This window comes from Maylandia zebra, linkage group LG7 (assembly GCF_041146795.1).
Source record: "Maylandia zebra isolate NMK-2024a linkage group LG7, Mzebra_GT3a, whole genome shotgun sequence".
Lineage (NCBI taxonomy): Eukaryota > Metazoa > Chordata > Actinopteri > Cichliformes > Cichlidae > Maylandia > Maylandia zebra.
Genome location: NC_135173.1, coordinates 55802064 through 55818363, shown reverse-complemented (window position 1 = coordinate 55818363; position 16300 = coordinate 55802064). Strand labels below are relative to the sequence as shown.

The 16300-nt window shown below is 40.3% G+C and overlaps 2 protein-coding genes across 2 annotated transcripts in view; both read left to right on the top strand.

Annotated features, from left to right (window-relative positions):
• Window positions 1-647: 647 nt before the first annotated feature.
• bhmt (betaine-homocysteine methyltransferase) lies at window positions 648-5237 on the top strand. The gene is made up of 8 exons (XM_012918821.3): window positions 648-799; window positions 1005-1137; window positions 1224-1336; window positions 1466-1657; window positions 2363-2510; window positions 4116-4298; window positions 4409-4637; window positions 4724-5237. The coding sequence occupies exons 1-8, from the start codon at window positions 776-778 to the stop codon at window positions 4902-4904; spliced, it is 1203 nt and encodes a 400-aa protein (XP_012774275.1). The 5' UTR covers window positions 648-775; the 3' UTR covers window positions 4905-5237.
• Window positions 5238-7954: 2717 nt separating this feature from the next.
• jmy (junction mediating and regulatory protein, p53 cofactor) overlaps window positions 7955-16300 on the top strand; it is a 30970-nt gene continuing 22624 nt past the window's right edge. The window contains exon 1 of the mRNA XM_004549942.6: window positions 7955-9363. Within this exon, the coding sequence (XP_004549999.3) occupies window positions 8494-9363 (870 nt within the window). The 5' untranslated portion in view covers window positions 7955-8493. The remainder of the gene's footprint in view (window positions 9364-16300) is intronic.

Sequence of the window (16300 nt, the reverse complement as noted above, 5' to 3'; positions counted from 1 at the left end):
CTAGTTAATTTTCTGCTATCAAAGATGATATCACTGAAAACATGTACATATTACAAATCTAATAAGATTTTGAAATCCATAACAATCTGTTTTAAGCAGGAATAAATAACAAATTAATGTCATTCAACTCGTTGTGGGGTGTCTTCCTCTCTCTTGTGCTCATGTTTATTAGAATCATTACCAAAATAGGACAGCCTTGCCAGGGGAGGCCACTGGAGGGGCCAGCAAATTTTGGGGGATGGGCAGTGCCACCCATGGCCCCCCTTGGTGACTCCCTTGTGACCACATAATTGTTTTCCCAGTTGCCATTGACATAACATCATCAGTGAGCATACACACACAATTCATTCAGCTCTTTCTTAGGCATAACTGACCTACAAACACAAAAATTAGGCAGTGCTGTCTGACCCTGTGTGTTCACTTACCTGACCTGTCCTTACACAAACACTGCGAAAAATCATTTTAGAAAACGGTTTTTGTTTTTTTGTTTTTTATAGGTAATGGTTTCAAACTTCCTATAAAGGTTAGATGCTGTACTTTTATTCCGCAAAAGTGATCAAACAACGCCTCTCCACAGAGCCGAGATTTTACGGATTCTGCGCCGTCACCAACAACAACAAGATCAGAAGTGGAAGAGGGAGGTGGTATTCGGATGACATCAGGAGCGACACACCCATCTTGGATTATAAATGCAGCGTGGGTGCCGTAAGCGAGCCTTTTCCAAACTCAAGACTCTGCTGCTGAGAAGTGTGAGGCGGTCACTGCTACAGTAATCATGGCACCAGCGGGAGAAAAGAAGGTAGGCGTGCACTCCGATCAGTCCTGGATAATGCACACGTTGTATTTTGTTTTTGTTTATTATGTTTCTCGTCATGTTGCATGATTAAAAAATGTAAAGGGCGCTCTGAACTTGAGTCAGCTTGTCCGCGCTTCATGCAATGAAATGGGTGTTGTGCAGCTCTGTGTGTTGTTTTGATTTGATTTGCGTGTTAACTTCACGGCAGAACATTTTGAAGCGCCTGGATGCAGGAGAGGTCGTTATTGGGGACGGAGGCTTTGTCTTCGCGCTCGAGAAGAGAGGTTATGTAAAAGCCGGGCCGTGGACACCTGAAGCTGCTGCCGAGCACCCCGAAGCGGGTAGGACTCTGCTTGCTCTCCATTTAAAGCTTAAATGTTGAAGTTCCAGTTTTGTGAGTGCTGAATGGGGGGTGTTGTGTTTGCAGTGCGGCAGCTGCACAGAGAGTTCCTGAGAGCTGGTTCCAATGTCATGCAGACGTTCACTTTCTACGCAAGCGATGACAAACTAGAGAACAGGGGCCAGACTCTGAGCTTCACCGTGAGTTTGTTTTCATGTGCAGCTGCTCTGAGCTCTCATCAAGCATGCAGAGGGGTTTAAACGGACTCAAAACATGAAAGTTGAACTGATTTATAAGTGGTTTTAAAAAATATTTCCTTTCATCCACAGGGACGCCAAATAAACGAAGCAGCTTGTGACCTGGCCAGAGAGGTGGCCAATGAGGGTGACGCTCTGGTGGCAGGTGGAGTCTCTCAGACCCCGGCATACCTCAGCGGCAAGACCGAGGAGGAGGTCAAGGCCATCTTCATGAAACAGATCGATGTCTTTGTCCAGAAAAATGTCGACTTCTTGATTGCAGAGGTATGCCGTGAACTTAAACATTTCCTTCTGGAAACTTAAAGCAACTTTTGATAAGAGATCACTTAGGTCAACATTTAAAGAGATGTCCCTGAACTAGAACTGTCTCAGTGCAGATTTGGGAGTAAAGCAAAGTTAACAAAACCATTGCAGCAGGTTAGAATATAATCTCTTCTCCTGTCTCTGAATGACTTTATTAATAATGAATCATTTTCAGCTTGGGCATTTTTGCAATTAGAAATGCATTTATTCATGCATTTATATATTTTATGTCTATATATTCATGTAATTCCCCTCTCGTAAGGTGCTGAACTCTGAAGTCTGGAGGGGGTGTTACACCATGTCATTGTATAACTGCTCACATTTCAGTATCTAAATGCTGGAGCCAAGGTTTACTAATGACCACTTTATATATTTTTTCCACTTAGACTTGAGAAAGAAAGTCGTCTCAGTGAGTAGCAAAGTCACCTCCCTTGGTTGCAGACACGGCCCTTCTGTTTGCTTAAATAGCACAAGTAACTGAGATAAGTGTATCCTGCAAAAAAATGTATTTGAATGTGTTTCTCATGACTCTGTACTGTACTCATGACTGTACGCCTTTATGGACCGGTATGTTGAATTCAGGTTGAGGGGTCCCAAAGAGCTCCCACAGCAGCTTTAAACTGTTTTAGTAATTCAGCAGTCTTTACGTTTTGTGCTTCCTTGCAGTACTTTGAGCACGTGGAAGAGGCTGAGTGGGCAGTCCAGGTTTTGAAGGCTTCCGGTAAGCCAGTCGCTGCGACTCTGTGCATTGGACCTGAAGGGGACCTGAACGGCGTCAGCCCTGGAGACTGTGCAGTCAGACTTGTTAAAGCTGGTACGACAATTTCCCGCACGTTGAGTAGCAGGAATTTAAGAAAAGTTGACTTTAAAAAAATGTTTAATCAACAATATTATTTAATTTTGGCGCCATTGTTTGACGTATATGAAGAAACTCAGCAGAGTTTAGAGAAACTACCTGAGAACTAATGTTTTGGTAATGTAACTACAGAGCAATGGATGCACACATCAGTGGTCACAATTGCAGAATGTCTTGTTGTCTAAAGGATGCGAACCCTGTTGCATGTCATTGAAGCTCTTGGATCAGGTCTGATAAAAGCAGACTTCAAATTCATTATCAGCTCAAACAGCTGCACACAGTTCTGCCTATGAATAACTATGAACTATGTTGAAATGTCTCTTATGAACTTAAGGCTGGTTTGTTCGTACTCCAGACTTCTCCTGCTAACTCGGCCTAGAGTATTACGATTCGTCTTCTGTAAAGAAAGCCTGTGTGCTTAAAGTTGTTTCCTGTAATGAAACTCTATAGCATCTTTCATTCCCCTCTCCCTGTCTGGTAAGAACCCACATTTGTGGTCCGCACACCTCCTGGTACGGTGAACCATGTGGACAACATACAGTGTATTCAGTATCTTAATGGGGCTTCAATGTCGTATTCAGAGCTAAGTGCACCTCTCCTCACAGCTGCTTTTTTTGTCACACTATGGTAAATTCAGGTCAAGCAGTTTAAAATGAACTGGTCTTGTTCTGTGTAGCTGGACCAGTCAGGGTGTAGTGCATGCTGCACACTGGAGGGACACAGTGGGTCTGTAATTAATATTATCCATTGCACTTGTTTACCCTCCTGGGAAACTGTTCACCCTGTTTTAGTGCTACATTACGCTCAAGCTTGTTTTTGGACCTGCTATCTTCAGCTGACATGTGGGATTCAGTATAATTTTCCCATTGGCACATGTGGAAGCTTTGCGCCAATCTTTCTTGTTTCCTACATCAGATGCTGACAATCTTTTGCTCACATTTAGCTGATCTACACATTTCCAGAAGATTAATTTTAGTTGGTTTGGGAAGTGCTCGGGTCCTATGTCATATGGCATATAGTCTAGCAATGCAATCAGGCCTACCATGGGTATGTCATACAAATGCGCATATTATTACGCAACAGCACTGCAAAACTAAATGTGGGTGTTTGGACATCTCGTTTTGTTATGTGGGGAAAAAAAAAATCAAGACTTGCAAGGTCTGCAAAGTGTCTACGTTTCAAAATATCTTGACTTCTGGTGTTTTTGTGGTCCAAAACTTCATTTGTCACAATCTCCAAATACACCAAGAAAGCATTTTTAGCATGTTAGTGGTATGGACCTGACATCTTAAACTCGATGCATGCAGTTTGTATTCATTTGAAGTCTTAGTCTGTGTTAATGTTCAGTCATTAGATTTCTTGTTAAAGCCACTGTGTAGATCAGATTTTTGCTGCCATCCAGTGGTGGTATGAACAGATGCTGAGGTAATCAGCCATGTGCACTGATACATCCAGAATTGAGCTGAAACCAACATGGATTGCTACCATTTCTTACAAGAATTTTCCACAATCTCAACAATTTATTGCCTCAGTTCTGATCTGTTCTGCACATCTTCTCTGTAGGTGCTGATATTGTTGGCATTAACTGCCACTTTGACCCAGAGACTTGTGTGAAGACTGTGAAACTGATGAAGGAGGGTGTGGAGAAGGCTGGGCTGAAGGCTCACTACATGTCCCAGCCACTGGCCTTTCATACTCCGGACTGCGGCTGCCAGGGATTCATCGACCTGCCGGAATTCCCGTTTGGTCATTACCCTACTTTTTAAAAAAAAAATGTTTTAAAAAATTAAAAATTCTCAATCCACATAAAAACATTTTTTTAAGAAATCCTCAAAAATAAACTCCTCTTCCAACAGGTCTGGAGCCAAGGATCCTGACCAGAATGGACATGCATAAATATGCCCGGGAAGCATATAATGCTGGGATTCGCTACATTGGAGGCTGCTGCGGATTTGAACCGTATCACATCCGTGCCTTGGCTGAGGAGCTGGAAGCTGAGCGAGGTTGTCTTCCTGCTGGATCTGAGAAGCATGGCAGCTGGGGTAGTGGCCTGTCATTGCACACCAAGCCTTGGGTTAGAGCTAGGTAGATGTTATTTCAGTTTTCTCAAAGCACCTCAAGATTATTGCCACTGTTTTGTTTTCAGGACACCTTGCCATTTCTCTTTTTAGGGCCCGCCGTGACTACTGGGAGAAGCTGAAGCCCGCCTCTGGCCGCCCCTTCTGCCCCTCCATGTCCACACCTGATAGCTGGGGAGTCACCAAAGGCCACGCTGACCTGATGCAGCAAAAGGAGGCTACCTCCAAGGAGCAGCTGGAGGCTCTGTTTGACAAGGCCAGCCAAGGCCACTGAGCTCCTGTCTGAGGCCTTTGACAAGGAGAAGCAAAGGGGTGGCGTGAGAAGGCATACTCACACATTCCCCAAAGTTTATGTACCAAAAAAGATTGAAATGCTGAAGTTCTTTCTTTTTTAGGACCATTTTTACTATGTGAAAGACTGGCATCATATGCTTAACCTTTGAAACTGGCTTTCCAGACTGAGCCTTCAGTGTTATTATGACCATCACAACTGTTTAAAGAAAAAAAGTGAAATTACTGTATTACAAATGTACAGTTGTTTGTGAAAGCACCCAAGTAATGTCACAATGATGTGGGCAGCAATAAACGACAAACTGCAACAAAGAAATCAGCACTGGTGGTTTTGTTCCTTGGAAGGGTCATTTAGACTACGTCCACACTAGCCCGGATAGGGGAAAACGCCATCTCAGGGTGGATGGGAGGCCAAAATGGAGAGAAAACAATGAGTTTTCAAACGAAAATGCATTAATATGGACATAGCCTTACCTATAAAAGTCAAACTTCAGGAAATGGTGTGTTGCTTATCACCTAAAATAGGTTTTGTTTTTGTCGCACAGATGCTCAACTGGATTGAGGTCTGAAGAGTTCGGAGGCCCAGTCAATCCTTAAATTAATTGTTGTTCATCCATTCCTAAACCTTTGGGTTGTTTTTTGTTTTGTTTTTTGTTTGTTTGTTTGTTTGTTTTTGGGGCAGGGCATATAGCCTGCTGAAAGATTCCACAGCCATCAGGGAGTACAATTTCCATTAAAAAGGGTGTACATGGTCTGCAAGTAACATCCACGTGGATGGCAGGACCCAAGGTTTCCCAGCAGAACATTACCCAAAGCATCACACTGCCACTGCTGGTTTGCCTTCTTCCCATAGTGCAAATTTAATGTCTGAAGTTGCTATGTTGCAATTAAAGTGCTTTTTCACCCTTTTTGATGTGCACATAAATATTTGGAATCAGACTTTGAAGTAAAATTAAGAAGTTTTATCAGTTTGGTTTAACAGTTAATAACTTCAGTACAAACCAGCAAAACAAGGACAAAGTGCAAAGTTGGTGCAGGGCTATTTATTTGTTATATATATATATATATATATATATATATAGAGATAGATAGATAGATAGATATATATATAGATATATATATATAGATAGAGGGATATCTCTATCTATATATATATATATCTATCTATCTATCTATCTATCTCTCAATCATCTTACTTTTCCAAGAGGATAAATGATGAAACCGGTCTCAAAGTGGAATATTACAAGTTTTTCTTTTTGTTTACACCTTAACTATGGAAATTAATGAGCAGTAAATAAAGTGAGGTCAAAACAGGGAATGTGGCAGTGTACGAGAGGTGCTATTTTATTGGAAAGAGAACATGCCTTAGTGGGTGAGACCAAATGTGAAACATCGAGTCAATTTAACAGATTATTACTCAGACATCAATGTGCCTATTTCCATATAAGGGAACAATCTACGAAGCTCTGTAGAGCTTATCTGTTTTTAAACCATGGAAATCCAAAGGGAGTTCTGGTTTCCTGTGTTTATTAGGCTGAAGTATTCTTTCCGCACTCTGACTCAACTGATCCAAATTTTAATGGCAATAATGCATGACCTTCACCTGGTGAACTACATTGAAATGTCTTTTCAATGTGTTTTCACAAGATTTACCAGAAGAGGCAGAGAATTAAAAAGCAGGAAATGCATTTATTTTCAGATTACTTTCCCCCCTCAAATATAATAAAAAAAATAATAAAACAAAACATATAAAAAATAAAATCAATGCCAATATTTCTACCGTTGATTGTATTTTACATTCATATTCACGTTTGAGATTTGCCTCATCGTACTTTGAATCCTCGCACATCTTCCATCTCAAGCTTACTGTCAACAAAGGCTGGCATATTTCTACAAATACTCTGCAGTGACTAACAGAACTGAAGTTTGCACTCAGAGGAAATCAAAAGTTGAAAAGATTCTAAATATAAGTCAAGCACCAGCAAGATTTTGGAAAAGGCCCTTAGTAAACTAACCCACTTGGTTCTACATACAGTTTTGTGTGTTTTTTCTAGTAGCTTTAAAAGCACCATAAAGGTAATCTTTGCCCCACTCTACATTTTTTTTCTAGTCGCTAGATTGATTTTAAAGTTGCATGCGAAAATTAACTTTCTTAGAGAATAAATGGTGCATAAACCTGTTTTGACCCAGTTCGCTTACCGTACGCAGTCTGGCACTAAACACGTTCTGTACGTATTTGCGTCATGGATTTGCCCACGTGCAGATGTTTATGCTCCTCGTGCACGTATGCAAGTGAGGAAAAGAGACAGAGGAATAGAGATTAAAAAAAAACCAAAAGAGTACAACTCGTAATGAACACTTTTTAAAAATTAAACACGTAAAGTTACTGAATTAAAAAGTAGTTTGCGTGGAACAGTTTTCTGTCTTTGTGTGCCGTTTGGTTTATTAAGCTGTTAAAAGAAACGGACTGTTATGTTGCCTTCAAGGGTTCATGTGGAAAAAGTGTACGCGTAATAAAAACGTTAAACACTGTAATGTAATGAACAAAACATTTTAAGGATGTAGTATGTACAACTGGACTGTGTTTAAAAATATCCAAAAAATAAAAAGAATTGTGAAAAGAATAAAAGTTTGTGATAGAAAGACATGTCACGCTTAATGCATCTGATAAAATATTAGACTTTGCATTGCTTTTTAATGATAAATTGATATATTTCACGTTCACATGGTATAAAGAGAGACTAGCGGATATAGTTAACCAGCATTAGCATATTGTACATTATATGCATCATTAAACGTCTTTTAAAATGCATATTATTGGGAGATAAAGAGATATTTTTGTAGTTTTATAGAGATAAAGAAATATTAGTCAACTAACTAACAATTTGCTCAAAGATCGTTTTGCATGTCAGTACGGTATCGACATTTTCTAGGAACATCATATTTACCATTTTCATCGTGGAGATGGAATGCAACACCGGAGGGAGGGGGGGGGGGGGGGGGGGGGGGGTCACCAGTTAAATCCCTCCCCGGACAAACACGCACGCACCTTCTGCTTGTAAACAGAAGCTCACACGTGACATCGAGAGCCGATGTGCGTCGCGCGACGGCATTGTCTGAGAGCGGACAAAGAGCTGCACATTCAAGACAGCGCGAGCATCGGGCAGGTGAGCGCCCAGGTGTCATGGCAACGGACATTAGCTGCCGCAATATGAAGCCGACTTCTCTCCTTCGATTAGACCGCGGTGTCCGAGTGCGTTTGGCTGCTTGAACTTCTTCATGTCGGAATCCCAAATCCGACCATTTGGAGGAGGGACAACGACGTTGGCTGCGCTTTCGGCCGCTTACACGCAACAGACAGCGGGTTAACAAAGCAAGAAAGCCTTTGTGTCATCTCTTAATCTAGCTCGTCGGTTTGTTCGCTGTAGCTCTGCCAAATCTTACTTTGTGTTTTTTTTAAACGTGGGGTCTGCTGTCGGTGGCTACGAGTAGCATTTAGCCTCGACATCAGGGAAGATTTTTTTCCTCTGGCTAACGCATATCTAAGTGTCTTTTTTTACTGGCTGGATGAGATGTCATTCATCATGGAGGATAACTTAGAGTCCGGATGGGTGTCCGTCCGGCCCAAAGTCTTCGACGAAAAAGAGAGACATAAATTTGTTTTCATTGTGGCCTGGAACGACGTCGAGGGAAAGTTCGCCATAACCTGCCACAACAGAACCGTGCAGAGACGGAGCACTTTACTGGACGTCGACTGTGGCCCAATCGCTGGGCTTCCTCCCACCGGTGCCTGCGTGGCTGAAAAACACACAAAAAGTCCCGTCACGGCGAAGAAAGATGGAGTCTGCCAAGTGGGTAAAGTTAGACCGCACTCTGTCCCCAAAGGGAAACCCACAACAAATGCTAACGCAGACAGGAAGACTTTAAAAGCCGGTAGTTCAAAGTCATATGAGTGCGTAAGTCACACTTTAGGGACATGGGACGTTGTGACACCCAAGATAACGGATATGGAGATCCTGGAGCCAGTGGATGTCACGCTGTCCCCGGATGATGCAGACCCAGGCGACATCGAGGCCAGTAACCGCGAAGACTTCAGCTGGGCTGGACTGTTCTCCTTCCAGGAACTGAGAGCAGCCCACCTCCAACTATGCGCCGTCAACTCGGACCTAGAGCCTTGTTTGCCCTCTTTCCCGGAGGAGCAGTCTGGCGTGTGGACTGTCCTTTTCGGTCCGCCCGGGATGTCACAGCGGGAGACGGACGCCCTGTGCTATCAGTTGCAGGTGTACCTGGGTCATGCCCTGGACACCTGCGGCTGGAAGATCCTCTCACAGGTGCTTTTCTCAGAGAGCGACGACACCGAGGAGTACTACGAGAGCCTGAGTGAGCTGAGGCAGAAAGGCTATGAAGATGCTCTGGAGAGGGCCAAAAGACGCATGCAAGAGGTGAAGTAACTTATTCAGTTGTCATGAAGTCTGACTTGCTTTTAAATAAAAGCAGGGAATCAAGCTTTTTAGTACTTGATGATGTGAGATCTGATAAGTACACTCTTAATGGCAGCCTGACATTACATGGAAAGGTAGTTTTGTTTTTTTTGTTTTTTGATAAACGGGGCAATTTTGGTTTAATTTTAAGTCCATTTATAATTTTAAGGCTGCTGGTTCTCTTCCCTCCTCTTCCTTTGTCCCCCTCCCCTCCTGTGATCTACCATCTGTTGCTGCACATTCACAAGCCAGTAATATGATCTGGTCTGGCCAGACATTACACTCCAGTTGGCTGAACCATTGGAAGGGAGTTACATAGAAAAACAGGAGAACAAAAAGAGGTGGAGTTACAGGAATGATGTGTCACCACAGCTGTCGAGATTGCTTCAGTGTAATCCTACACAGATGAAGGTGTATATTTAGCCCAGCTATGTTGCTATATTTCATGTCTGTAGCCTGATGTGAGTGGCAAAGCAAGGTGAAGTGCCAGATACTCTAAAGGTGTAAGTTATGATCATAATTGTAGCCTCAGGAAAAAAATGTTAACCTCCAGAGTGTTTTAACTGACTGATGCACCAAACCAGTAAACAGCTGGTTATCAAGGAGCAAGGAATACTTAATTACTTTAGTGATTCATATGTGACAGGGCACATCTTCAGAGGAAACAGGAATGAGTTTTGTTTGAACTTGTTTTTATAAAAAGAGCAGCAGTCATTACATACAGCTCTCATCAGGTGTTTAAAATCTAGTCGGGGAAACAGTTGTTAGATTAATCGATAATGGAACTAAGTGAAAGATGGGGCAGCTCTTAGTAGCAGCAAAGATGACTCTTCCTTTGATGTGTAATTAGTGTTATTTGTTATTTTATCCAACACACTCATGTGGAAGAACTCCTCAGTTACTAATACATAACAATAAAATATAATCTAGCTCAAATCATAAGCTGCAGCCTCACGTTGGAACACTATAGTGTCAACAACAGATGTAATATTTACTCTGTTTTATTGGATTGTACTTGTTCCCAAGTTTCCAGGTTCAGTCATGATGAACTTTGATTTTAAGTATGCTGACCTGGTTCCAACACTTTCAGGGCTGTAGTTGGTTTAATTGCATGATGATATTGGGAGAAAAGGAGGGCATGTCATTTTACCTCAAGTAAAATTTACAGTTTTTTACCATAAAGATATGGTGATCTTATAGTAATGTGCTTCCGTACTCCACTAATTACGTTGCTCTATCCAAGCAACAGAAACAGAGAAAATTTTACTTTTTAATCCTTGCCAAGAATGATAATTTTCATCACATAAAACAATATTTTTAGGTTTTTTACCTGTATAGTAAATAAATGACTTGACTGCATTACGTAGAGCCCTTTAAAATGCCAGTTTATGTCATTTTTTCTGATTTGGCATAAACACTGAATAGCCTGTCCTGATTGTTTGGTTTGTCTGGAAAAGCTTCAGACTGAAAATCACTGCTCTTAATAATTGTACTTTGACACTTTCCCAGTTTTTCCTTATCTGTGGTCTGATGCCATACGAAATCCAGCTTATTGCCAGGGGACCTGACATATTGCAAGTTAATAGTTAAAATGTAACATTTTTTTTCTTGTTCTGCGATGACAAGGATGTGAAGGGGACAAAAGGTGATGGGAGGTTAACTACAATTATAGCACAGAGAGATTAAAGTGAAAGCAGACGTAAAAAATCACGCTATAGTGTTTACTATAAAATCTAAGCCACAGGTATCATATAAGAGTCATTCTATCTCAGCTCAGAACATTTTCTGCTCAAGCACCTCTGATTTGCCTGGAAATGTTATGGTTTAAAATTTGCACATATATAAGGCTGTGAAATTATAGCTCCATATATCAAATAATTTCAAAGGTTTTACTTGTTTATTTTTGGAAAAAGGTGTATTGACCCACTTCCAGTATGTTTTGATCAATTTGAACATGACTAGATGAAACCTTTAAATTTTCTCTGGCCTCTCAGATACTTAAAAATTTAGTATTTCCTGAATTGTAAACTGTTATATTTGACAAAATAAACCATGTAGCCATATGTAGTCACCAAAATGACAAAAATATGACAATTTCTTCCATTAAAGCAAAAATATCAGTAGATTGTGCAATCGAAATTAGACTGTTGTTTATAGATGATACTCTAATTATAACAGTGAAAATAGTAGAGTTTTATAAGTCAGGTTTAGATTATAATATATTGTGAGGCAAAGACAAAAGTACTGATGTAAAGTTTTTCATTTGTACAAATAAATATAGCAAAACAATAAAGAGTAATGAAAAAGGGATTAGTTGCTTGTTTCATGTGTGTAGTCCTGTATGCCCAAGTTGCCAATGTCTATGTAGCGATTGGTAGTCTGAGAAAACAGTCAAGAAGGAATCCAGCAATCAACATGGTTGTCATTTGAATAAATGCAAATATATGTATCACATATATTATTGTTGTGATATATATGAAAAAGCAGCATCTTTTGTAATCGTTCTCTCTGTGACGTTTAAATCTGTACAACCATTGTAAATTTTTTTGACAGTTAAACTACTCCTCTGGGTGGTTTGAAATTCAGGCCTAAATGTGTACAATAATCAAGTTTCTCTTCTTTGCTGGGCGACCTCTTGACCTTTGTATGTTGAAGGTTAACATGGCTTCTGCATGTTTTGTGTACGCCCACAGTTTTTGTTATGGTGTGTCTGCATGTTTGCCTCAGGCACAGCTGTGTTGTTAGTCTGCTGTACAGTTACTGAACGGAGCAGTTTACTTCATTCACACTTATGTATAGGGGTATTTTATATTTTGTGTCACTCACATCTTTTTAGTTGTACATAAACTGATACGTTCACAACAATTGCTGTTTTGCCTGCTGGTATTGTCTTGTTGGAGCTAAAAATGGGAACACATAGAGCTGAAGCTGTACTTTTCTGACAATTTTTTGTCAGAGCAACTCCTCAAAAATAAGTAAAATAATAGTTACAATATGCAAATTATTGATATTAAAAATGCATCTTAAACGTTGTGTTTAACCAGTTGACATTACCTCTGTTGATTACAGGTGGCATTACTATTTTCATCTATCACTACATGAAACTTTTGTGCTGAGAAAGCCAGAACCAATCAAGTTGCCTGAAAGATTTAGGCCTGAGGTCTGTTGATTGACGACTCCTGAACAGCATTCAGTTTCAAATGAGCTTTAAAATCCAGTCTCTGCTCAGTCAGGGCGTTCTCTTCCTGCCTCACATCTCAATTAAAAGGCAGAAGGGAAACTGCTTCAGCAAGACTGAGCAGATGTAGCAGCAGCAAGAGTAAGTCCTGATGACAGAGCTGGTATACTGCAGCTATACTCTAGTGCATATTACCAGGAATGTCCCTGTAATTATTATGTACTCATTTCACATTGGAAGGCCTTCTGTTTAACAGCAAGGCTTAACATAGGTTTTATGTTTATTCATTTGCAAACTGCTTTAAAACATGCATATTTATCCATAGCAGACAAGCAAACATACACACAATATACTCTTATTGTCAGGCTGATATAGAATAACAAGAGTAAGAGCAGAACACTAATAAGGCATAAGCAAATGATATGTAAACTAGTCAGAGTAAGAGGCACTTAAAAGAGAGCAATGCCTGAAATCCTGGATGGTGCCTTCAGCTGTGTGTTTGATGTCTGGGTACACAATAAAATGGACCAAGCAGGGGTTACAGTAATTTTGTCTTACAATGTGAAATAATAATTGTTAGCTTTTAAATTTGTCAAAAAACAAAAAACTATGATCGCAGCAGTTGAGTACAGTTTAAATTAAAGTTAATAGGATTGTTCTTAAATGATGAGCTTTTGGATGCGGTGCGTGGGGATTCTAAATGCTCAACATCACACTAGGCAATATCAGACTGATGTTCAAACAAATAGTCCAGTTCATTTGTGCAGTTTTCAGTATAATTTATTTTCCCCACAGGAGCAGTAGTTCATGCTTTTATTGTGGCGTGCGTGTGTTAGACAAAGCACTTAGCGGCATAGATAATAGCGTTGTATCAATGTGTGTGATAGGGTGAGTGAGACTTGTAGTAGAAAGTGCTTTGAGTGGTCAACTTGAGTAGTAGTTATATGAATACCAGTCCATTTATTTCCCCCACAAAAAAGTCCCATTTAATTACATTATAAATGTGTAATTACGTTATACTGGTAGCATAATCTACAAGAATGTAGCATAATTTATTAGTAGATTTATATTTCATATTATAAAACTGTATCTGCAAAAAACATGGTAACAGTAACTTAAAAGTAAATGCAGTAGGGTAAATGTTGTTCCCCTTTTTTATGGGGTGAACATGGCCTTCCATTGGTGGTGTGTTGGCAGGCTGTAGGAAGCTACGAACAGCCCGTCTACCTGCAGAGAGTGGCTGTTGCCAGATGGAAGCAGTCCCCAAAATATGTGGTACAATCAGTCTGTGGGCTGCTTCAGCTTTTGATGTTTTTGACCCTTCAGTCAGCTGTGGAGACGAGTAAAGTTATAACACACAAAGAGCTGAAGTGAAATAGATATCTCTCAGTAAGGACACCTGAGCTACATGCTGTTGGGTTTTTGGAGGACTGCACAGGAGCATGATTGTGTAGGTTGACAACACCTCTTGGTAGGCTCACTATAGACAATTAAGGACACATGTGCCGTACAATAAAATAAGCTTTAGACTTACCCCTGCATGCTACAGGCATGTCTACTAGAAAGCAACGGGGTTGCAGCTGTTAGCTCAAGTAATCTTAAGATCTGTCAGTTCACCTGCTTTTTCTTTTTTTCTGTCAGTCACCAAACAGGCCAGCAGCAGGCCAAAAAGCTTGCACAGTATACTGTTTTACTGGTCCCAGTTTAAAAAAGAAAAAAAAAGAAAAAGAAAAGCTTAACACATCTATACACCCCACACCTGACAACATTCAGTTCATCATCAATATAATGTCACTTGTGGTAAAAATAAGCATTACAATACTAGGATTGTAATGTATTGTAATCCTAATTCTAGGATTGTAATGTGATGATGAATGATGAAAAATCAGTTATTAAAACAGCAGCCCATGTATTTTTCTGTTCATTAACTTATTGATTAATTGGTAATTGCCCAAAAACTAATTAAGACAAGTAATACAGTTGGCTTTGGAGGGCAAGAGCAGCAGCTCTTTGCCTTATACTGTTCCCAACAAATATATCAGACCATTAAAATGACATCACTGCAGGAAGTGAAATTGTTGCATTATAAAAATGGGAATTGTAAAAGAAAAATGTGCAAGTCCAGCTTTAGCGATTTATTCTAAAATTCTCCAGTCTGAATTAGAGTCGGCTCATTTAGCTCAGGGGCTTTCCTGGCTAGCAGTGGCTGCAGGGGGTGTACGGCTGGGCACTGGTTTCCAGGGCTACGCAGAGCTAAAGTAAACAGTAGGAGCAGTGTTGGAGCTGAATCGTGTAGTGTCTACCCCAGTACCCACTGTGGAGGGCTGTGGAAACTCAGCCCACAGTTAATATAGGAGTCTCTATTCATATCTATCTGTTTCTGCAGAGCGAGATCACTTTATTCACTACTTTGGATGACGATTGGTGTGGTGGTACATTTCAATATTATCTGAGGCAGACGTGAAGGAGAAGTATTATGCTGTGTGAACTGAAGCTGCTGGCTTCTGAGAGCTGGGAGGTGAATTGTATTTCCTGTGAACAATAGTTGTTTTAATGGTTATTTTCTCTGGAACAATGAAGTGTCTGTGGACGCTTGGACATATGGTATGAATCAGCAACAGTAGAGGCCAATTTATCTTGTACTGCACTTAAACAATGTATTTTATGGCATCATTCCTGACCACGCAGACTAGTGTGCCTGCACTTACACATGATTACTAGGATTTTTTTTCTTTGCGCTTTGAAAGGGCTTTTGTTTGGACCTGACTGTAATCATGAATCAGAATTAGACCCACATTTGGTGCAGCAAGTGACTCCAGTGTCGCAACATTAGCCCTTTTCTACAGATAACAGAATTAACTTGGCAATAGTTTCTAGTAAAAAAAAAAAAAAAAAAAAAAATCAAAGGTTAACGTTGTCATGGAATAAGCCACAGTATAGACCTTTTTCACATCACATATGCCGGACAGAAGGGAAACAAGGGTGGAGTTACTAATGTTAATAATGACCCAGTTCCACCGAGTGTCCCAGTATGCCCTGACGGTGAACCAGCACGCATAGTAATAGGATCCCCCGCCATGTGTTTTGAAGTCTGAATGTCAGCTGTGCAAAAGCTTCTTAGGATGTGTTTAAATTTTAAGTCAACAAATTAAAACCAACAATGTTTTTTTTTTTTTTGTTTTGTTTTGTTTTTTGTTTTTTTTGTTTCTTTTTGTTTTCTTCTAACTTGCAGTGTAATTGTGCAGCTCCAGAATCAATAAACCTTAACTGAGAACACTATTTTAGTGACTACAGTGATGAAGTAGTGTAATTTATGACTGACATTACATGTTATAGAGGGATTTCTTTTTTCTTTTCAATGGCTCTCTTAGTTGTAATCATACCTATACCATTTTTTTGTTTCAAAGGGAAACACAAACCTCTTGGGGGTTGTGTCAGAAAGGGCATTTGGTATAAACATCTGCCAAATCAAACATGGGAGCTACCTACTATGGCAACCCCTGGTGAATAAAGGAGCAGCCAAAAGTAGCTTTTATACCTGTATTGTTTTTATCTGTGGCAGATAGTTCTTGTCCAGTATCATAGATGGTAAAGAATTTGTCACATTGTGACCCCTGCAGTCCAGTTATCGTATCAAAGATTAGATGTTTTCCCTGAATTTTCTCAGGGATGCCACTCACTGGTTTTCCTTTTCCGCATCTTCCACAGTTCTATGCATAG